At 45.8% G+C, this 24673-nt stretch overlaps 1 protein-coding gene across 10 annotated transcripts in view; it reads left to right on the forward strand.

Moving 5' to 3' along the window:
• Positions 1-24673, forward strand: part of CNIH3 (cornichon family AMPA receptor auxiliary protein 3) — a 271670-nt gene that overhangs the window by 196567 nt on the left and 50430 nt on the right. For all 10 annotated transcript variants that reach the window (XM_082349981.1, XM_082349983.1, XM_082349976.1 and 7 more), the window contains one exon: positions 3964-4011. In XM_082349981.1, coding sequence (XP_082206107.1) covers positions 3964-4011 — 48 coding nt within the window. The remainder of the gene's footprint in view (positions 1-3963; positions 4012-24673) is intronic.

Raw genomic sequence — 24673 nt, forward strand, 5'->3', positions numbered from 1 at the left:
AGTTGTTGTTTTGAGTTTTTACTACATGCTGGGAACTATATATATGTAACCTATAATCCTCACAGCTTTGCTAGACAGGCATTGTTTACCCAGTTTATAGACTCTTATCCAAGGACTCAAAGCTCATGAGCGGTGAAGTCAGGATTGGAGCCCAAGTCTGCCTGTGTTCTTACCACCTACTCTACGTTGTCCCTTTAAGAGCCTGATTTTATAATCCCTTTGGCATTAAATGCTTTGATTCTATGAAAGAGAGCCTAACCCTTTCCAAGTCAACTGTGTGAAGCGGAATTTTGTGACAAGTTGGAAGAATCCCTAAGATCCACCTGAAAACTTACTATATCTTATGAAACTTGTCATTATTAAAATCCATTTTGTTTCCATCTGCCAGCCTCACCACCACCAGTGATAACTTGACTCCTCCAGGCCTGAAAGCGTTGCCCCTTGGGTCTCATCTCTTTCTGGATGCTTTTGTGTTTGGCCCCAGCATCACACACTTAGGTCGTCAACATCGACCAGGTGCACAGAGCTGCCCTAGTCCGAGAGGGTGCTTCTGTTTGGAATGCCAGGGAGTCAAGAGCCTGCTTTCCTTCCCCCTGGTGGCTTGGGCGCTCCGATTAGAAAGCGGCTCACTTAGAACACCCAGAGTTTCTTGTGTGATCTCAGGGTAAACACTAGTGAAGAAATAGTGTCCTGCCCCTCAATTCCATCATGCGAATTCAACACTGGGGTGCAGGAGGTTGGCAACACCATGAGACAGGTTTGTGGAGCCCGTTTCCATCTCACCTTGGCAGGTTCCTTAGTTCAGGCAGAACAAAGAAAATTAGGACCACTGTATGTCCCACTGGGAGCTTCTGTGCAAGGTCAGTGCAAGGACAGAACCTGCACACAGTAGGCACTCAAATAGCTATTTGCTGATGAAAGAATGAATGACTGAAAGGTGAGGTTGCATAGCAGAGAAGCTGGATCTCAACTCTTTATTCCTATTATTAAAGCCACACTTCTTCACAGATGTAGGAAACAAACTTATGGTTACCAGGGGAAAGTGGGGGATGATTTGGGAGGTTGGGATTGACATATACACACCAAGATATATAAAATAGATAACTAATAAGGACCTACTGTATAGTATAGGGAACTCTACTCAGTACTCTGTAATGACCTATATGGGAAAAGAATCTTACAAAGAGTGGATATCTGTATATGTATAACTGATTCACTTTACTGTATACCGGAAACTAACTCAACTTTGTAAATCAACTATACTCCAATAAAAATAAAAAAAAAATAAAGCCACACTTTTAATCAGTTAATGAATTAATTAAGGAGTCTGGGCCCCGAAGGCCAGACATCTCATGGACAGACTCAAGCCCTTAAGTAAAGGACTCTTGTCTGAGATTAAAAAGAAAATCCATAAAAACCCTAAATGGAAGTGTATTAGACACATTTCCCCCAGTTTTTATGATGTTACTCCCTGGCAGGAACTTAAATGCTTTGGAAGCCTCATTTAACTCATATTTAAGCTCTTTGGGCCCCTGTAGATCCTCTGAAGCAGCATCTCAGGCTCAGGTGGCTTGACAAAGCTGCTTCGCTGCTCGGTAACTCCAGCCCTGGATGGACTTGTGTTACAAACAATTGCTGATTGGTGTGATGTATTTCTAAATGAATGTGCATGAGGCCCACTGGTTCTTTGGATTTAAGCTCCAAATATTGTTGGACCCTCTGGGTGGACCCCTCTTCCATGTGGTAGGAAGAGGAGGAATGCTTTGTTTTTACTCCTAGTTTCTCATGTTAACCCTTTCCCCTTCCTTTTGCCAGCTGGGCATTTAATATCACTGTAAAGTAATGAGAAATATCCTTTAGAGGATCTGACTTGCTGGGGAAGGAGCTAGCGTGTGTCCTGAACCTCCCTCTTACATGCCTGTTATCTCACACCTTTTCCCACTATTCTCCATTTAGGCAGCCTCGATGCCCAGCTGTGTTTGTGCTTGTGTGTGCACGCGTGCACACACACGTGTGTGGAGGAGGATGTGGTCTGTCTTCCTAGCCATGTGGATGCTAATTTGTCCTGATGTGGGCTCTTTCCTCTGGGCTTAAAGGGTGCACAGGAATCACTATATTTATGATTTAATTAGGGAAATTGAAGTATCCCAGCCATCTGTCTTCTCCTGATCCACGAGGAATCTCATTATCATCACATCTACTGCAACCAAATTGCCTCAGTAATGAAGCACTGGGAGATGCCACAGCTGTGTTCAGAGTGGCTGCAGAAATCGCAGAAGTCACTGCGGGAAAGGGGAGGCAGCACTTAGTGTGTTAGGCGACCATCGTCACCTGTCCAGCCCCGGAGCATCTTCCTTTGGCAGCGAGCCAGACTCCGGAGATGGACCTGGGCATCTTGAAAAGTCTTAGCCCGGGGGCACTGCTGGTGTCTAATTGAGTGGGAAGATTGCTTCCTCTAAATACAGTCACTTTAGAAATATAAAACCAATGGGCAGAGAACTTCCCCGCCTCACACACTAATCAGGCACACATGCTCTTCGTGGCTTGAATGGGAAGCCCTCCCGGGGACCTGACCGCAGGCTTTGGATTCATGAGCATGTGGTGCCCGTTCTGCAGTTTGACTGTCTTATAGGGACACAGAGGCTGTAGGAAAAAGTACAGAAACCTGTGCTGGGCTGAGAGGGAAGCTGAGCCCATGCTGTTTGCTGGGAAAGTTCAGTTCAGAGCAAATAACTATGACAAGGTAGATGGAGAAAAGCTCAAAGCTCTTTTTTTCTTTCAACTTTATTGAGATATAACTGACATATAGCAGTGTATTTAGTTTAAGGTGTATAGCATAATGACTTGACTTACATATATTGCAAAATAATTGGTTAACATCCATCATTTCATACAGATACAAAAGAAAAAAGAAAAAATGTGATGAAAATTTTGGGATTTATTCACTTAGCAGCTTTCAAATATGCCACACAACAGTGTTAGCTATAGTCATCACGTTGTACGTTACATCCCCAGGAATTACATCTTATGACTGGAAGATTGTACCTTTTGATCGCCTTTATCCAATTCCCTCTCCAGCTCTGATAACCACAAATATGAGTTGGTTTTGTTGTTCATGTTTTGTTTTGTTTTGTTTTTAGATTCCACATGTAAGTGAGATCATACAGTATTTGTCTTTCTCTGTCTGACTTATTTCACTTAACACAGTGCCCTCGAGGTCCATCCATGTTGTTGCAAAAGGCAAGATTTACTTCTTTCTTATGGCTGAATAATATTCCATTATATATGTGTATACCACAACTGCTTTATCCATTCATTTGTCAATGGACACTTAGGTTGTTTCCATGCCTTGGCTATTGTAAAAAATGCTGTTATGAACATGGGGGTGTAGATATCTCTTCAACATAGTGATTTTGTTTCCTTTGGATATATCCGGAAGTGGAATGATGGCTCATGTGGTACTTCTATTTTTAACTTTTTGAGGAACCTCCATAATGTTTTCCACGGTGGCCGTATCAATTCCCATCCCCACCAACCGTGCACCAGGGTTCCCTTTCTTCCCACAGCCTCATCAGCACTTGTTATCTCTTTTCTTTTTGAGGCTAGTCATTCTAACAGGTGTGAGGTGATATCTCATTGTGGTTTTAATTTGCATTTCCCTGGTGATTAGTGATATTGAGCACCTTTTCATGTACCTGGGGGCCATCTGTATGTCTTCTTTGGAAGAATGTCTATTTTCCTCTGCCCATTTTTAATTGGATCATTTGGTGTTTTGCTGCTGAGTTGTATGAGCAGAAACTCTTGTTAGGGAAAGCCACTTGAGTGGGAGCATGAAGGTCATGACTGGGAGGGATCTGTGGTGGGTTCTGCCTCCTCTACTAGGGGCTGAATGTGGGGCTTCTCATGTTCTTTCAGCAGAAAATCTAACCTCCCCTCTCTTTTCTTTCTCGTGCATCCTGATAGAGGGAACGGCTGAGGAACATCGAGCGCATCTGCTTCCTTCTACGAAAGGTCAGTGCAAGCACCCGGTGACGGAATTTGGATGGTCACATGGTCACGGTGGTCACACAGTGAGAGGGGCTGGTGAGGTTCAGTGCCTGCTTTGGTCCTGTCTCCCCACATAGGCAAATGGTGGTGGGGGAGGAGGAGGTGGGAGCACGTGATCACTTCTTTGGAAACCTCCAGAGACAAGAGGAGCTAATTAAAAGGGATGGCCATCAATCAGTGTCAGGACAGCACTGGATATTTGCAAGTGCCCTCTGGTTGGATTTAGAGGTTCTTTATCTTTGCATGATGATGGATGGCATTTACAGCTGATGTTGCCTCACAGCCTTTGTTCCTGTCTGATGCGGGACTCAGAAACGCTCCCACCTTGGCTCAGCCAAGTTTTTAACTGGTTGTTGGGTTTCCTTTGAGGTTTCAACCTGCCACTCAGCTTTGCAGTTTGATTGACAGCATCATCGGGAGTGTCGGAGGGGTGGGAAGGGAGATGTTATTAAAGGGGGAGCCAAGCATTCAGAGAGTTGCTCTCAATGGATGGGCAGTAGGTCACAGCTGCCCTCAATGCATTCAGGAAGCACACGTGTGCACGCATATCCACGTGTGCATGTGCAGCTCAAGTTTAGTATTTAGCAGGACTCTGTGACATAGCTGTGGTACCCCTGTGGCAGACAGACCAGTCTGCCACTCTCCGGTAAGGAAAGCGAGTACTTTTTTGCAGCAAAGTGTGAAGAACAGCAACTTGTATGTAAAACTAACAGTGTCCATTGCCTTGAGCCAAAGGACATCCCCGATCTCTGTTCAGAGCAGATGCGCTACAGGCCATAGGAAAGCCACCTGTCAACCCAAAAGAAGTTTTTGAGCCTTAGGTGAATAGGAGAGAAACCAAATGCCATGCCAAAAATTGATGGGAGGGAAACAATTTTGCAAGCTTTTGAAATCTTTTCTATTTTTCAATTAATGATACCTTTCCTTGGGAGAGAGAGCTTAATCAAGAAGTCAATTATCTTTCTAGCTAATTACTTGTCCTTTAATGTTTTCCAAGAGACTCAGTATGTCATAGTTCCACATCTGTGTCACAGTGGGGAAGTAAGCTCAGATAATGAAAATACTAGTGATCCAAGGAATAAAAAATGATTAAGAAAATAGCGTATGACATTTGGTATTAAGGGTTACTTCATGAATTTGTAAATTATTTTCCCAGATAATGTCTCGGACACCAATAACCTGCTCCAGCTGTCACTTCCATAGAGTCTAGTTTGTTCTTTAAGACTGACACCCAAGTGTCTTTCACACTGCAAATTGCCCTTTTTTCCCCATTTTGAATGTACCATCCTGAATTCTCTGGCAGAGCAATAACCTGCATCCATCACATTTGAGCCTTGCTCATTTTTCTGTGTTGCTTGACCACTGACTCTAGCCAGACAGCAGGCAATGGCCTCTGGCTGCCTCTGCCGTGGTCCTACCTTACGGTCCTGTGCTACACAGTAAATCCTGTTACTTAACCTATTTTTGTGTAAAGGAGTTTATATCTGCTAATCCCATGCTCCTCATTTGTCCTTCCCCTCCTCCCTCTCCCCTTTGGAAACCATACATCTGTTTTCTATGTCTGTGAGTCTGTTTCTTCTGTTTTGTATATAGATTCATTTGTCTTATTTTTTAGATTCCACATAGAAGTGATAGCATTTAGTATTTCTTTCTCTGACTTACTCAACTAAGCATAATATTCTCTAGGTCCATCCATGTTGCTGCAAATGGCAATATTTCATTCCTCTTTTATGGCTGAGTCATATTCCATTGTATATATACATACCACATCTTCTTTATCCATTCATCTGTTGATGGACATTTAGGTTGCTTTCGTGTCTTGGCTGCTGTAAATAGTGCTGCAACTAACATTGGGGTGCATGTATCTTGTGGAATTATAGTTTTGTCCGGGTATATGCCCAGGAGTGGGATTGCTGGATCATATGGTAGCTCTATTTTTAGTTTTTTAAGGAACCTCCATACTGTTCTCCATAGTAGCTGCATCAATTTACATTCCCACCAACAGTGTAAGAGGGTTCCCTTTTCTCCACACCCTCTCCAGCATTTATTATTTGTAGACTTTTTGATGATGGTAATACCATCATCAAAGGTATTTGAGGTAATACCTCGTTGTAGATTTGATTTGCATTTCTCCACTAATTAGTGATGTTGAGCATCTTTTCATGTGCCTATTGGCCATTTGTATGTCTTCTTTGGAGAAATGTCTATTTAGGTCTTCTTCCCATTTTTTGATTGGGTTTTGTTTTGTTTTTTTGATATTGAGTTGTATGAGCTGTTTGTATATTTTGGAGATTAACTCCTTGTTGGTTGCATCGTTTGCACATATTTCCTCCCATTCCATAGGTTGTCTTTTTGTTTTGTTGATGGTTTCCTTTAGGTCCCATAATAGTCTTTTCATTTCTTCATTTCAACAGTGTCCATGACATAGCACAAAACTTATATTTTACCACATGTACTCCTTACATCAGATTTGTATTTTAAAATCAAATTTAACTCTTTATTGTATTCATTACGACACAGAAGGTCTCTAGCCTACAGTTTCCATCCCATTCCTTTCCTCTGTGTCTATGCCCTCTCCCCTCTTTGTAGTCTGTATTTTAACCTTACAAATAAATTCTCAAGCCAGTTCTGTTTCCTTGCACTGGAAAAGTGGTGGAGGGTGGTGGTGACGTATACAGGCTTCTGCTGCTTCCTGCCTGTGCCCTGATTATCTGTGTAACCCTCAGTGTGACTCTGAAGTGGGGGTGATAAGCACAGCACCCTCCTCGTGGAGTTGTGAGAATTAAATGAGATAATACATGTGCGTCTAGCTCATCAATGCTCGGCACGTACTAAATGTTACTGTTATTATTATATGACACTTAGCTGATACCTAAAGCTTCCTGTAACATCCCCGAGCACACCCGTGGTGCTGAAGGAAGCTGAGGCAATCCTCGGCTGGCGGCAGCCCCCTTAGCACCCCCTCCCATTTTCTTGGGTAACTGTCATTTGACGTTTGAGCAGAGTCACAGGGCAGGAAGGCCTGGGCCTCCTCTCTCCTGGCTCATTTTGAATGGGCTTCTGAGTTCAGATTCCCAAGCTGTGAGCACGTGCTGGGGGCGGTGGAGAGGGTTGATGGACTTCGTTAGCATCACCACCTTCTGGGAACTGTACCTTCCAAGAAATTTCTTGGAACTCATCTCGTAAACACCCCAGAATGTGAAGCATCTCAGCAGCTGATTGTTGTTAAACCACCTCCTCAGCTTTCTCGGGAGAAAGGAAGGGATTTTCAAAGTGGATCCATTTTTAGCTCTATAATTATCAGAAAATGTGTGCTTTGGGTAATTGTCTGAACTGTAGGATTCTTGTGTCGATCTGTGCTTATGATTCATTTTTTCATGGTGAGAGCCACTTGCCTCTTGTGCTGTGCTCCCCACCGGGCATGCTGTCACTGTGAGGGTCGCTGTCAAGTGCGGGTTTGGGAGCGGGGAGAGCGTGGAGAGCAGACGTTGGTTAGATGGCAGCTCTCGGGCACGCGAAGGGTCCTTGTGGGGGGGACGCTGACTCGGGGCCTCCTGTTGCATCTCCAAGTTCAGGCAATGGTTAGAGGAAGTGAACTTAAGTGAGAGCTGGAGATCGACATGAGAATAAAGAGACACTTTCTTCATAAGCAGCTGTCATCTAACCTTGAGGTTGGTCATCCTGGGGGCTAAGAAATGTTCAGCTCCCTTAGGCAGAGTTAGACAGCCTGATGTCTGAGATGGTTTTGAGTTAGACGGAGCCTGCCTGCCTGAGAGGGGCAACTTAATTGCGTAGTTTGGGACGTCCCTTTGGTTTGACAAATCTGTGATTCTCCATTTCACCCCCTGATTTCCCCGAGAGTGTGTCCAGTCTCACTGCAGGTTTTCTGACATTGGTGGCTGTAAAAAGCTCTAGTGTGTGGATAATTCTCACTCTCTTCATTGAGTAGTTGCAGTGGGACAAGAAAGAGGGGGATGAGCGGGTTGGGGGAGGGGGAGGGGGTGGGTGTTGAGTCCCTTGGGGAGGTATAACCAGTTTGGTGGCGGGAGGCCAGGTGCTCCAAGTTTAATTCTGGAGAGAACAAGGCAGTGGTAAGGCCACGAGTGTAATCACTGATGGCCACCAATGCCCCTCCCCGTTTCACGCTTATCAGAACCACACGTCTGTCTTAGGGGAGGCATCATGGTGTGAAGTGAAGCTGAATGGTGTGAACCTGGTTCCACTGCAGAAATTTCCGCGATGTGCTTCTGAAAGCAGGGGCTGGGGGAGCTGGGAATGGATATGACACTTCTATAGTGTAAAGTCAGTTTGTTAAGTAGGAAGACTGCATTATTGTTCCCAATTCTTCACCCTCCCCCGTATCCAGGACTGGCTATGTAATTTTCAGGGCCCAGTAGAAAATGAAAATGTGGGGCTCCATGACGAAAAGTTACTAAGAATCTTACAAAGCTAACAGCAGAGGATTCAGCCAAAGGTGGGACCCTTCTGAGCATGGGACCCAGGTGCATCTGCATGGGTGACATGTCCCTGAAGCTGGCCCTGCCTGTATCCATGGCCTTTGCATATGATTTTGCAGTTCCTCCTGAGAGAAGCAGAGTACATGTCCCCTCCCTGCTGATGGAGGGCTTTGCCATGTGACGGGATGTGTCCTTTGGAATGTGGGTGGGCTTGTGTGTACTGAGGCCTTAAGAGTTACTGGGTGTTTCTGCTCCTTTTCTTGCACTTCTGACATCATCAAGGCCAGCCCTCTGGTGCAAGGAGCATGAGAGGCAGGGGATACAGACCTGAGCCCATCTGTAGCTCAGAGCCAAGCGCACTATATCAGGTGACCCCCAGTCAACCTCTAGATGCATGAGCGAGTATAAATGATTATTGTTTTAGGGCACTGAATTTTGGAGTGATTTGTTATGCAGCATTATTATGGCAATAGCTAACTGATACTATAAGCATCTGCCACTTTTATAAGGGGGAAAATCTTTTTTTTTTTTTAAAGAGATTTTATTCTGTGCCAGAGATCAGCTATTTGCTGACTCTACAAATTTATAAAATAGACAGTTTCAAAGTCTGTTCCAATTTCTTTGACCTAAGAGGAAGCTACCAAATACATTTATATACCAGAACCTAGAGAAAGACTCATGTCACTTTGGAGCACACAATTTGTCATGCATTAACTACTTGGGAGAATGGTGACAACGACAACGGTGCCTTTTCTCTAATTACTGGCACTCCCTGCCACAAGGGATTGGCTTGATTTCCGGTCTTTTTAGCCATTAACACAGTTCTTCCTGCAGGGCTCTGGAGGGAATGGTCTATTTTCATGGAGAGACATAATACAGGGAAAAGGGACACAAAAACTCAGAGGCAGTTGTGTGGAATGCCTTTGAGAGGCCATCCTTGATCAGAAGTTTTCCAGATCAGGCGTGACAATGCTGCTTACTTTTCCTGAGTGACTACTGTATGCCTTTGAAAGGATTAACTCTTTTAATCCTCACAACATTTCTATGAAGTAGTCATGATTAATAACCCCACTTAAAAGATGAGGGAATCAAGGTTTAGAGAGGTTAAGTATATATCCCAGAGTGTCATATTTCATAAGCTGGTAGAGCTGGGATTTGAAGGCAAGAATGTTTGAAAAGAGTCCACATTTTCAATCACCACATTAAAGGGGAAATTGTTGGTTCGCTTTGAAACATGCTCCTTAAGGACCACTACTACAGCAATATTGCTCAGCTATTTTGAAGGGAAGATACAAATACAGAGCTACAGAGGGCTTCAGGGACCCTATAGTATGCCTGGCTCACCATCATGGAGCCAAGTGGATTCCTTTAAGGCTCTTTTCTAATTCTATTTAATTTCTTGGTGGGATCGTTCACCCCTAGAGGGAATGTTTGAAGAAAAGTAAAAATATCCTGGAATAAAACTTGCAACTAGTTCAGAAACCATGTCTCACGTATAATTTATTTTCAGATGCTTTCTGTGGCAAACTCCTTGTTAGTCAGAGGGAAAGATGGGACATTTTACTCACTGTGTAAATAGTGATGCTGTCACGGGGTTGCTGAACCAGAAGCCAGAGGAAGAGCCCTGTCCTCGCTTCACTCCACTCCCAAGGCTGCAGCAGGAGAAGCAGAGGACTTCACAACAGCTGCCTTACATATGGGCCCTGGCTTCTCACTCAAATCTGGGGAGCTGGTTGGCCCTATCCTTATTAGTTCTCCATTGCCATGATATTAGCAGCTCAGGACAGCTACGATTTATATTTCTTATGAGTCCATGGGTCATCTGGTGGTTCCACAAATCTTGGATGGGCTTATAGGGAGAAAGGGGTGTTCTTCTGGTCTTGGCTGGGGCTCATTCATGTGTCTGGCAGGCAGCAGACTGTAAGCTAATCTAGGATGGCCTCAGCTGGGATGGGCCATCTCATTCTCCAAAGACTAATCTAGACTTGTTCTCATGGTGTCATAGAGAAGCAAGAAAAGACGTGGAAATACACAAGAACTTTTTCAAGCTTTGGTTTGCATCAGATCTATTAGTGTCCTATTATTGGCCGAAGTGAGTCACATGGCCAAGCCCAGGGTCACAGTGGGAGGGACTACAGAGTTACAGGGCAAAGGGTGTGGATACAGGGAGACCATTAATTGGTACCATGAATGCCATCAATCTACCATATATTTGTAGGAAAGGGATGAGTTATCACCTTACTCCTGTTAGAATGGGGATCAGATAGCAGATGCTAGTGAAGATGTGGAGAAAAGGGATTCCTTGTGAACTGTTGGTGGGATTGTAAGTTGGTACAGCCCACTATGAAAAACAATATGGAGGTTCTTCAAAAAGTTAAAAATAGAACTTCCATGTGATTCAGAAATTCCACTTCTGGGTATATATCCAAAGGAAATAAAAACACTATGTTGAAGTGATACCTGCACCCCCATGTTCATAGCAGCATTTTTTTTTTTACAATAGCAAAGACATGGAAACAACCTAAGTGTCCATTGACAGACGAATGGCTAAGGCACTTGTGATATATATATTTCAGACATAAAAAAGAAGGAAATCCTGCCATTTGTGACAACATGGCATTGTGCTAAGTGAAATAAGTCAGACAAAGACAAATACTGTATGATCTCACTTATGTGTGGAATCTAAAAATAAAATAATAAGAATAACAAAGCAAACTCATAAAAAAGAGATCAGATTTTTGATTATCAGAGGGGGAGAGGGAATTTGAAGAAGGTGATCAAAAGGTACAGACTTCCAATTTATAAGATAATTAAGCACTAGGGATGTAATGTACAGCATGATGACTATAGTTAACTGGTATATGCTATATTTGAAAGTTAGGAAAGTAAATCCTAAGAGTTCTCATCACAAGGAAAAAAACACTTTTCTTCTTCTTTTGTATCTATATGAAATGATGGATGTTAACTAAACTTATTGTGGTAATCATTTCACAGTATATGTAAGTCAAATCATTATGCTATATGCCTTAAACTTAAACAGTGCTGTATGTCAATTATATCTCAATGAAACTGGGGGAAGAAGGCTCAGAGGTTGGAAATTTTGCAGATTTTCTCTAGGATGGTAACATAGACTCTTCGATGTGTGGGTCTACACCTCTATGGTGGTACTTGCAACACTGCATCATTGTCTCTTTGGATGCCTGCCTCTTCCATTAGTTTGTGAGTTCCACGAAGGAGGAACCCAATGTCTTATTCATCTTTGAATTCCCAGCACAGAGTGGGACATAAGGTTAATGTTCACTATATGATTAGGAGATGAAACGCTAGAACTGGAACAGACCTTGGAGGTCATCTAGCCAGATCCCTCCTTTTCAGAGGGGAAATTGAGACCAGAGGGCTAACGATGAGGTGACACCAGAACCAGTGTGTCCTGGGCTGCTCGTCCAGATCGGCCACCGTGCCCTTCTCAGAGACTGGGGTCACTGAAGCTGAACAGAGCTTGACTCAACAGCAAGCTCTCTGGAGGCAGGGACCATCCCTTCCTCGCTCACTAGTGTGTCTATAGGACCAAGCGCGGTGTCTTTCAATGAGTAACATTTCCCCCATCCCTACCCCCTATCAGTGGCCATTTCACTGTGAGTAGCATTTACTATGCATGAATTCTGTCTTTCCTCCCTGGGTACTGATCTCAGAGAGACAGCAGTGAGCGGTCTTGAAGAGACATCTTAGTTCCCTGCCCAGGAATTGAACCTGGGTTGCCTGGGTGAAAACCAGAAATCCCAGCTGATAGTTCACCAGGGGCTGGAGGCTAGAAGCAAAGTTCCCTGGCTCTTGCCCCGTTTGAAAGCAAAAATGTTTCAAGGAGGCAAAAACTGCAAAAAACAGGTACAAAATTTATTATTAGAGACACCGCACAATAAGTGGGAGAGCACACAGAGAAGGTGTGTTTAATACAGAAGCAAGGCAGGAATACACATCTGGAGAGAAGGACTTTGGGCGCCCTCTCTAATGAGGAGGAGCCCTGTAAAGAGGTGATTTAAATCCCTTAAGTAGGACAGTCCTTCCGGGTCTTTGTTTACCTTTGGCCAATTATCTCATTTCTTTTCCCACATCTGACCTGTTCTAAGACCCTCCCCAACATGCGTGCGCAACTTTTTGCTAAGGTGGATTCCACCACAGAGGCCTGTAGGGATATGTTCACACTTATTATGGGGTGGTGTCTTTTCCCAAGGAACCTTCCTGCGCATGTGCAGACAGGGAAGTTTTCCTTGACCTCAGGAGTGGTCATCTTACCTCTTTACTCCAGCAGAGCTCAGCTTCTGCCACTAGCTTTGTCTTTGGCGTGTCTGGGGAAAACAAAGCTTCAATTTTACTCCGCTTAACAAACACCAGCAGTCCAGCCCAGGGGTCCATCTATCTCCTACCTCAGTACAACCCCACACCAAGTTGGCATCTGATAGGCCTGGGAAGAAGGCTGCACATCTTTATATTCTGGAGTTCCAGGCAAAAATTGTGGAAAAGATAGACAGAGAAAGACCAAGCATCGTATGATACCCCTTTCATCTTAAAAAATGATACAAATGAACTTATTTATAAGACAGAAACAGGCTCACAGACATATAGAGTGAACTTATGGTTACCAGGGGGGAAGGGGGGAATAGATTGGGAGTTTGGAATTGACATGTACACACTGCTATATTTAAAATAGTTAACCAGGACTTCCCTGGTGGCGCAGTGATTAAGAATCCGCCTGCCAATGCAGGGGACACAGGTTCGATCCCTGGTCTGGGAAGATCCCACATCTTTCCGGACCAGGAAGGCAACCAAGCCTGTGCACCACAACTACTGAGCCACAAGCCACAACTACTGAGCCCACATGCCCCAACTACTGAAGCCTGTGCGCCTAGAGCCCGTGTTCCGCAACAAGAGAAGCCACTGCAATGAGAAGCCCGCGCACTGCAACGAAGAGAAGCCCCCGCTCACCACAACTAGAGAAAGCCCATGCGCAGCAACAAAAACCCAACACAGCCCAAAGTAAATAAATATATAAATAAATATTTTAAAAGGTGCTTTAAAAAATAACTAAATAAAAAAAATAAAATAGATAACCAACAAGGACCAACTGTATAGCACAGGGAACTCTGCTCAATATTCTGTAATAACCTAAATGGGAAAAGAATTTGAAAAAGAATAGATACATGTAGATGTATCACTGAATCATTTTGCTGTACACCTGAAACGAACACAACATTGTTACGTAACTGTACTCCAATATAAAATAAAAATTAAAAAAGAAACAAAATAAGCAGTTCTCTAGTGCAAAGTGGTCTCTTTTAGGTGGATTCATGGGGGCCAGGCCCTGCCTGGGCAATATTATCATCTGCAGCAGAATTCCAGGTGTGAGGAGAGTTCCATAAACATTCCTCCAGTGAATACTCTACATATCCTCCTGTCATGACAACTATACAGAAATCTTAGTTCCTTCCCATCATAAGAGGTGGTCTCATTAGTACTGTAAGTATTCAAGGACTTTATTTTCATAATTCTGACTATCTGTGAGCAGCTCTGAAGGTCAGCTGCATGTGGTAATCTGCAGTAAATCGGCATCGTGAATTTGAACGCTGCATGTTTTGAGGCTAGTGGCATGAACGAGCCTGGTCAGCTGCCTAGTACCCTCATCTTAGCGTGCTTTGTTGTTCTCCACTCATTATTGTACACCCAGGAATTCTCATCAATAGCTCAGAGAGAGCACTTAGAACTTACTGTGAAACTTTGCTGCCTTGATTGTGAAAAATCATATGCTAGGATAGTGTCAGGAAGCGGCGAACGGTAGAGTTCACTGTTCTTTTGTGTTTGTCATTAGTGTCACTGGTGGTTTCTAATCATTATGCATCTCAAAATCCCCCATGGAGATTTTCCAGCATACATCTGCTTAAGAACCACTTCCAGAAATTCTGCTCTAGTAGGTCTTGGGAGGGTCCAGTCATCCGTATTTAGAAAATGCCCATATGTGCTTCTCATGCGTGGCCAAGGTGGGGGAACACTGTGGAAAATATTTGGTGAGCTGGGTGGTTGGTGAATGTGCTGGTGATTCATAAGCAGCTCCCCAAAAGACCCCCCAGGATCTGGAGAATTGAGTCTGCTGAGGGAGAGGGGAAAGGGAGAAGAGCTTCAACCCAGAGAGGCTGGCAGTGGGCAGGCAAATACGGCCAGCTGCCGACTCCTTTGTGGATTGCCCAGGATGTGCTGAGCCCTGGGCTTGAGGAACATCTCCCCAGCCTGCTCCGTCCTGGCTGTGTGTGGAAGGAGCATCTTCCTGACTCATGACATGATGGAAGGTTGTGCCGGTCAGCTTCACAAAGGAAGTCCAGAGGCCCTTGTAGTGGTGGAGGAAGAAATCCTGAAACCATGATTGACCTTACGGTGCATCATTGAGAGTGGTCCCCAAATTTGACTCTGCCTCACGTCACGTCTGAACAGGTTATTAAAAATACAGATTCATGGGACTTCCCTGGTGGTGCAGTGGTTAAGAATCTGCCTGCCAATGCAGGGGACACGGGTTCGAGCCCTGGTCCGGGAAGATTCCACATGCCACAGAGCACCTAAGCCTGTGCACCACGACTACTGAGCCTGAGCTCTAGAGCCCGTGAACCACAACTACTGAGCCCACTGGCCACAACTACTGAAGCCCGCATGCCTAGAGCCTGTGCTCTGCAACAAGAGAAGCCACCACAATGAGAAGCCCACACACCACAACAAAGAGTAGCCCCTGCTCGCTGCAACTAGAGAAAGCCCATGCGCAGCAACGAAGACCCAACGCAGACAAAAATAAATAAATAAATAAATTAGTTAAAAAACAAACAAAAAAACCCCCAACTTAAAAAAAAAAATACAGATTCATGAATGCCCACCCCCTGTGATGCTTAATTTTATATGTGAAATAGTCTGGGCCACGGTGCCCAGGTGTGTGGCTGGACATTATTCTAGATGTTTCTTTGAGGGTGTTTTTTGGGTGCGATTAATGTTTAAATTGGTCGACTTTGAATAAAGCAGATGACCCTCCATAATGTGGGTGGACCTCATCCAATCAGTTGAAGGCCTCAATGGAAAAAAGACTGACCTCTCCAAATAAGAAGGAATTCTGCAGCAGATGGCCTTCAGACTTCAACTGCACGGTTGGCTCTTCCTGGATCTCCAGCCTGTTAGCACCCCTGCAAAATTTGGCCTTCCAAACCACTACAATTGCCTGAGCTGATTCCTTAAAATCTCTTTCTCTATCTATCTGTCTCTCTTTATATGTCTATATCTCTCTGTATCTATAAACACACACATACATGCATCCTGTTGGTTCTCTTTCTCTGGAGAATCCTAACATATCCCCCATCAATCCTGGGAAGTTCAGGTTCAGTAGGTCTGTGGAGGGGCCCTGGGCCTGCTGTGTAACTGAATCTTCTGTGAGTTGGATAAAATGATCTGCCTTCACCAAATGGTAAATATTTGCCCCAGGTCACCCAGCTCATGGGTCTGGTTCCAGAGCCCATGCTTACCCCCCTTCTCTCTTGCTGCTTCCGTCCATAGGAGCTGGTAACTTTGTACACCTTTTGTAGAGCTTCTGTTGACCCTAGCGGTCAGTCTCTACAGGCCGCTAACCAAGAGAGTGACGACACTCAGTTTCCGCTGTAGTCTTCACAGACTGTGTGGGCCAGAAGAAGGAGGCTGGTTAAGTTAACCACGTTCATCGGCAAAGCAGATTCTCACAGCCTGACCTAAGCAGATTTATGGACTCTCAGTAGTTTTGCTATGAGAAGTCACCAAGTCATTGACTGTTCTGACAGAAATCGTTTGCTTTTCTGTCACACCTTTTTCCGCTCCTTAATATACAGAGGAACTCCAGGTATTGTAGGACGTGATGGAGGCAGGAAAGCGTATTGGGATATGGGTTCCACTGTGAGTAAAAGATACAAGGGAGCCTGCTGTGTCTGGGGGGGGAGCCCGCCCAGGCTGAGGGTAGGGTGGGAGGGGGACCCTGCCTGCCGGGGTTGTCTGGGGACCCAGGCTCCTCCTGCCCTCAGAGCTCTGCCATCGTTAGGGCATTTTCTGGTCCATGAGGGCGTCACACCATGATGTCCTTTCAAGCAGCAGGATGGAGGGGGAAGAGGAAAAGGGCCACTTCTGTGAAGGATGTGACCCAGAAGCTGCACACATCACTTCCGCTTAACTCATCAGCCAGATCGTAGGCAAATGGCCATATCTGGTCTTTTTGGGGGGGGTCTCTATGCTCAGCTCCAAATTGAGGATTTTATTCCATAGAGAAGGGGGTGTGGACGCTGGATGACAGCTGCAGGCCTTGGTCTCAGGGAGGAATTCAGTCAGCAGAGTGGCCAGCACAGGGCACCCAGCCACCGACGTGCACCCCAGAACTCCAAGGGCAGTGTGAGGTGGCCAGTGGGGATGGCGGGCAGAGAGACTAGGCACTAGAGGTTGAGGTGATGTCTGATGGTCCCCGGAGGAGCCTGGGCATGGTCGAGGGTGGAGAAAGGAGCTGGGGAGTCCTGGGTGTTGGTCTTGGCTTCCGATGGGAGCCAATCTGAATTTCTCCATTCATTCAACTGGAGTTCCTTTAGACCTGCTATGTACATAGTCCTGTATTATGTGCTGATGGGTGTGTGTGTGTGTGTGTGTGTGATGTGTCAGTTGTGAAGACCTCCGTTCAGCTAAAAGGGGTCTCGTTTTTCTCTCTGATTTCCTTCCCGAGAGTTTCAAAGCTCTGATGACACAGTATCTTGTATTACAGTCACTTGTACACATTATCTTCCACAGCTGTATTCTTGAAGGTGGGGATCACGTCCTCCTAATTTTTGTATCTGCTGCGTTGCCTAACGTGGTATCTGATTCATGTTAATTAACTAAATGTGTTGGTGAACATGAGCCCAGCAACCACACAATGGCTTGGATTATTAGTTTCATAATGTGTGTGGCAGAATTATCACTGCTGAGCATGGGATTAAGGCAAGTGAAGGAAACCAGAGAAAGGGCCATGGCAGGTGTGGTGTGCTTTGTCTTATCAGAGCACCTTCACTGCCCAGAGGGTGAGCATGGGAATGGATGTAGTTAGAGGGCTGGTTCTCAAGCTTGGCTGCACCTTGGAATCACCCTGGGAGCTTAAAAAGAACTGTTCCTGGATCCCACCCCCAGAGTTTCTGTTTCGTTGGTCTGGAATGCAGCCTGGGCATTGGCGGGGGTGGAGGGAGGTTTGAAAAACTCCCTAGGTGATTCTAATGTGTAGCGAGGCTGCACATCACTGAGTTGGAGGGTAGGGCAGGCTTCGGCAATGCAGGTGGGGAGGCATTTTCCTTTTCTCGGTCCCCCAGAGTATGATTTAGAGAGCTGTAATTTTCTAAATGGTACCAGAGTAAAAGCAATAATTTACCAACGGGTGCCCAGGTAGACTGAAGGAATGAGCGCCTGACTTCCTCCTGCTTCCCAGGAGATGGTCAACCCAGCAGGTGACTCATTGCAAGTAATCCGCAGACAACTTGTTTTCTCGGTGGGAGGTTTGCTTCTGGATGCTCCCTTTTCCAAAATGTGATGAGAAGTAAAAATTCTGTTTTTCAACCTCCCAAATGCTCACCCTTTCAGATACTCATTCTTGCCCTTTCTAAATTGCTGAAAAAGCAAGAAACATTTCTGGGTCATGTTTCTAGGCCACAAAATGTGCCAGTATTACCAAATCCTAATGGCCTCTTATTCCCTGTAGCAGTGGCCAGTCTTTGTCTCTCCCTACAATTGGAACCGGGTACCAGCCTCTACCCAGGCAGGGCCAACAGGAGAGCCCTGCAACTCAGATGAGAACTCCTTTGGGCTCCCGGCTTGCGCTGAATTGATTCCGATGCTCCAGATGTATCTTCTCCCCATGGCATAGCTGTATTGCTGCATTACCATGCTGGTTCCATTCGCAACTTGTATGGGGTTTGTTATTCTTTAAGCAGTTTGGGGCATCGGGCCTCCTCCAGCACAGTTTCAGTGGCTCTGATTCCTAAGCTGTCTCTATGGCACAGACAATTACAAAACACATGGGGTTTTGTTTCATTAGGATAAAACCCGGCCATAGACAAGAAAATGTACTGAATACGTTAAATGTGCTATACAAATGCAAAATGCCATTATTATAAAGGGACAGAAAAAGCCATACTGTTCCCTTTCTGCGTCTGCTAAATGGTCAAAGCAGTGATGAAATTCTGGAAGACAATGATCACCGATTATAGCACAGGGAGGTGGGCGGGCAACACACAGCAAGAGCAGCTCTGCTACTGTGGCCTTTTTAGTGGTGATATCACTGCTGTTACCACTCAGTGCATCAGCATAAAGTGGCGCCAGTGCCACTGGTGTCCTGGTAGAAACTAAATAAGGGAGCCACTTAGGCAAGGTTCCTGCCTTCAGGAACGTGTACGCTGTTCAGATGACGTCAGCAGGACGGACTGATAAAATGACCGACAGTGCATTTTCTGCGAGGGTCTGTATGATCCTCTTTGTATAAACTAGACTTTAATACACACACGACTGTGGTACTTCAAATGCTTTCTGACAGCGGTGATGCCAACTGTTAATAGAGACCAAAAGCGACGGACGTTGGGTTGTTTTCAAACGCTTGACGTTTGTGTTATTCAAGTTATTGATAAAGTACTTCAAGCCCAAATATTCTGGACTTTCAAAGGAAGGAAGTGTGGGAGGGGAAAGTCAGAGGTATGATTCTTTGTAAAATGTTTGTTTTCCTTAGTCGACTATAAAGTCGGTGAGGGCAGGGTTCTGGGTATCTTGTTCACCGCTTATCATTTTACCTAGAAAATAGCACCTATTCAGTAATTCTTTGCTGGCAGAGTGGCTGAATGTTCTCTGCACTTTACCCACAGTCTTTGATTTATTCTGACACCAACTCTGTGAGGTGAAGATGGGGAACTGAGACCTGAGGGCTTGCATCACTTGCCCAGGTCACTCAGGTAGTGAGTGCTGGGTCTGGATTCAAATCACTCTGACTCCCAGACTCCTGCCCTTTCCAGCAGTCCTTATGTCTCCATTGCACTAGGGATTAAAAGCATGGTTCTTTGCATTTCCCAGGACAGTTCCATACTCTGAGTTTTGCAGAGCACACTTGCACACAGCCCTCTGACACACTGGCATCAGATGATCCACTGTCAGCCACGTGCGTGTGCGTGCCTTGCTCTTCTCCAGTCTGACTCTCAGAAAGAGGTGTAGAGGTTTGGACTAAAGGCCTCTTCTCAATTTTAAGAGACTGTTGGGAAGCAGAGGCTTGAGAGAAAGAACCTACAGGAGACACTGTACCCTCTAGTGCTGGTGCCCTTGGGATCTGTGTTAGTCTGCTAGGGCTGCTGTAGCATAGTAGCCACAGGTTGGGCAGTTTAGACAACAGAAATTTACTTCCCCACAGTCTGGAGGCTGGAAGTCCAAGATTAAGGTGTCAGCAGGGTGGGCTTCTTCTGAGGCCTCTCTCCTTGGCTGGCAGATGGCCACCTTCTTTTTGTGTCCTCACATGGTCATCCCTCTGTATATCTGTGCCATAATGTCCTCCTCTTAGAAGGACACCAGTCATATTGGATCAGGGCCCATTCTAATGACCTGATTTCACCTTAATTACTGCTTTAAAGACCCTCTCTCCAAATACAGTCACATTCTGATTTACTGGGGGTTAGGGCTTCAATGTATGAATTTTGGGAGGCGGGGGCAGGGGGGACACAATTCAACCCATCACAGGATCCAGGCACCAGGGAAGAGTTTTTATGGAAATGACATCCCCTTGGTTAGGAGCAGGGATTGGCCTTACCTTGGATTCTGCTCCTTGGCAAATAGCAAACAAGAGTGGAAAGTGAGCCCCTGGGTTTAGATTTCAGGAACATTTTCTTATCATCCACAGGTGGAATCTGGTGAAAGAGAAGGCAGGACTCTGATTCTTTCTGTTGGATTTTATTGCATGTTTATCAGAATAAAGAGCGAACATGTTCTGAGCAAAGCCTGTGAAGAATTGCTCCCATCATTCTGCAGGAGAGATGGTCGGAACAAAAGGGACAGAGCCTGGCCTCTTCATGCTGTCACACCCCTTGCAGGGAGCAGCGTGTGAAGCCAGTCACCCAAGCGTAGACAGTTGACTCAGCGCACGTGGGACGAGCCTGGGTCATTCATCATTCTAATTAGCTCTGGCTCCTCTCTCCCCAGCAGGCCCAGGGTCAGGACCAAATCAAGGTATGTGTTGTGAGCTTGTGCAGAAGGGCCAATTGCTAAGGTGGGCTGAAGTTACATAATTATCGTAACTATTTTTGTTTATAGGACATCCTTTCCCAGGAGAGAAGCACTTCCCTTCCCAGGCACTTCCCTGCCCAGAAGTTGTCACTTCGTGGCAGGACAGCATGACCCATTCTGGGGCTGGAGGAAGTAATAAAGAACACTGCTCAGCCATAGGGCCATGCAGGCTGCACAAGAAGTCATTATATGCATGGCTTCAGGGAAGGTCCACACGAGGCTCCTTCTGCAATGCAGACAGTGACAAGGGGGCTTGGGTTCTTTTTCTTTGCTGGGAGAGGTGAGCTTACCTAGACGTAGAAGGTTGGTCCTTAGTGGCCTAGGAAAAGTTTTTTCCCCTGACAACAATGTTTATGAAGTTACTGCATGTGGCCTAGAATATGCCAGACGTTGTGCAAAGAGCTTGAATGGGTCATCTCACTTAATGCTCATCTCTGACGTGGGTGCCATTATGATGTGGGCATCCCTGTGGTCCCCTTTCACCGATGAGCATGTTGAGGGCAGAGGGGTGAAGGAACTGAGGCTAGTACACGCAAAGCCAGGATTTGAATCTAGGTTGTCTTACCCCAGAGCTTGCTCTTTGGGTTTTCTTCATTAATTATTTTAATTGTAGAAGTAGGATGTCCTTATTTTAACTAGAAAATGATGCTCAGTTAACATGAAGAAAATACTAATAAGCTCCCAACCCCTCTCTATTCCTGACTCTCTGACATAGCTCATGTTAATAGCTTGGGTCTCTGCCCTGCTCCTATCTCCATGCACAAACACAGACAAATGTACACACACATGTGTATGTACATACACTCAGAGTTGGCCTTTTGTTTTTTTCCCAATAATTGAAAAAAACTTTCCTATAACTTTTCCCGCCACATACCATTTCGTTATGGACACCCCTCTAGATCAGTATAGTACTAGAGATCTAACTCTTTTAAAAATAACCGCACAAACTCTCATAATATTCCATAGTACACACAATTGAGTCAGTCATGTCCATATTTATGGACATTCTGTCTGTTTTCAGTTTTATTTGACCCCGATCAGTAACCCTGCAATAAACACCTTCGTGTGTTTATATCCTAGGAGTGGGGTTATCGGGTTAAAGAGTATATGAATTTGTACTTCTTAAAAATTTGCCGGATTACTTTCCCAAAAAGGTTGCAGCAATTTGTGTTCCCACCAGTGGTGTAAGAGGGTGTCTGTTTCCGACATCGTCGTCACCATGGTGGGGTGTTATTGGGGAGCCCTCTCCCCATCGCTGTCTGCAGGTACAGCCCCGGGAAAAATGCAGAGCTCAGCGGTCGGGGAGTTGTTCTCATAGACCCGAGTTTCTCTGTCTTGGAAGCACATTTGAATCTCCTGGGGAGATTTTAAAATCTCGGTGCAGGGGCCCCATCCACAGAGAGCCTCTATTAATTGGCCAAGGGGGCACAGGCAGCGGTGTTTGCCAAAGCTGCCCAGGGGATTCTAATGGTCCGCCAGGGTGGAGAGCTTTTGAGAGCGATCCTGCAGACACCAGGGTCCTTCCTCACTTCCCTTTCTCTTTCCCTCACTCCCTCACCACTCACCCCTAACCCTAACCCTAGCCCTAACCCCCTCATTGCCCTTTCTCATCCCCTCATCCCTTCCTCCTTCCTCGGGGCCCTCTCCTCGCAGGTCAGTGGAGTCTTTACTGGAAGCTGCAGGTACTGTCCTTCTGCCAGCAGCCTCTCATTCACTGTCCTGGTCCCACAGAAGCACACAGGTTGGAAGGGCTGACTTTAGCCCTTGCAGCACGTGCCCTGCTGGAGAGCCTTCAGGCCCTTGTATGGCTGATGCTCTTGTGAGAGCCTTCTGGCTCGTGCCGGTTTGGAGCACTGTCTCCGGGAGAGAAGGGGCTGTGCATCACTCCTCTTTCAGGACCATGGGAGCATGGAAATGCTGCCCTCCTGCTGCGTTGGTGACGTCATTTTCATCCCACAGTCTACAGACCTTCCATTCTCCCACCTGGCACCCCACCCCTGGTCCCCCGCAGTGTGTGCACTGGTATGACCCACACAACTGCCTCCAGAATAGCAGCCCAAAAGCCCTCACTCTACTGTAGGTATACAGACCACCTGCAAAGTCTAATGCACCGGAACTTCAGCCTCTTTCATGGCCTGATTGGTACACAGCTCTTCACTGCCATCCAATGCTTATCCTGAGACAGAACACTTAGAGTGCCCCACGGGCTGCTGTGGGGAACCTGCAGACCAGCAGCGACCCAGGTGTTTTATACACAGGGCGTGTGTGTGTTTGTTTGGTGGTGGGGGTGTGTCTGTGCCGGTGCTTACCTTGTTCTGCCTAAATGCCCGCTGGGTGTTGGTTGACCCAGCCCATGGCTGGATGGGACCGGCAGAGTCCTGCAGAGCTAGGAGATAGCTCACATGTATGAAAATACTAGGAATAGTTTTGCTTCATGAAAGAGGATGAGCTTCTGGACTTCCCTGGTGGCACAGTGGTTAAGGATCGGCCTGCCAATGCAGGGGACATGGGTTCCATCCCTGGTCTGGGAAGAACCCACATGCCGTGGAGCAACTAAGCCCGTGCGCCACAACTACTGAGCCTGCGCTCTAGAGCCCGCGAGCCACAACTACTGAGCCCACGTGCTGCAGCTACTGAAACCTGTGCGCCTAGAGCCTGTGCTCCCCAACAAGAGAAGCCACCGCAATGAGAAGCCCACACACTGCAACAAAGGGTAGCCCCCGCTCACTGCAACTAGAGAAAGCCTGCGTGCAGCGATGAAGACCCAACGCAGCCAAAAATAAATTTAAAAAATAAAATAAAAATAAAACATAAAAAAAGTGAGATATCTTAGGAAAAAAGAGGACGAGCTTCTTTCAGGAAACAAATTCCTTCAGAAACTCTATTCTTAGCTCCAGAACTGCTTAGGATACTTAAAAGAGGCAAGCAGGCAGGTTAAGACACCTGTGATAATGGAAAATCTGTAGCTGGCCATCACCGTTGTCAGGCCCACATAATTATTAACCACGGTATCTACCATTTGCAAAACGCTCTTTAAGGCACTGTTTTTCAAACTTGGCTGCACATTGGAATCACTTGGGGAGTTTTAAGAAATTTTGATGCCTGAGTCCCATCTCCAGAGATCCTGACTTAATTCATTTGGAATAAATCCTGGGCGTCAGGATTTTTAAAACTTCCCCCGGGTGATTGTAATACGCAGCCAAGTTTGAGACCCTTAGCCAAGCAGGGTTCAGCATTCAGGTTCATTACTGCCTGTAAGTGCCCTGTGTGGCCTGACTGCTGGGGTCAGCGGGGCAGGGGATTGAATCCCACCTTGGCCCTGCCCCTCCCCTCCCTAGTCAGGGCTGGGCACAGACACCTGGTCATTAGCTCTCCCCAAATCTCCTGGCACCCCCAACTGTTGGAAAAGCCTTTGAGCAGCTGGGATGGGTAGGCTTTTAGAGATCAGAGGTATTTCCAGCTCCAACAAGAAACAAGGCAGTGGTTTTCATTCTTGCCTGAACCAAGTGCCCTCTTGGCAGTGTTCATAAAATGCTGGGGCGCAGTCCCCACCCTCTGAGGTTTGCACATGGGAACTTAAAAAATTTTGGGGGGGGGGGAGGGAGAAATGTCAAATGTAAGGGGATGTTTTAAGAGTAGTATAATGAATACCTAAATAGCTTCCACCAAGAGTCATCCCTCACCACGTTTGCTATATCTGTTCTCGCCTCCCCTCCCAGGTATGGAGCACACACTTTTTTTTTGCTGGACCATTTAGTTGCACATATTGTGATTCTTCACCCCTAAGTACACTTTCCAATATCACCACACTGCCATGATCACACTCAAGGACATTGTCATAATAACGTCATCTGAAT

The sequence above is a fragment of the Balaenoptera borealis genome, assembly GCF_965194805.1.
Source record: "Balaenoptera borealis genome assembly, chromosome: 1".
Classification (NCBI taxonomy): Eukaryota; Metazoa; Chordata; class Mammalia; order Artiodactyla; family Balaenopteridae; genus Balaenoptera; species Balaenoptera borealis.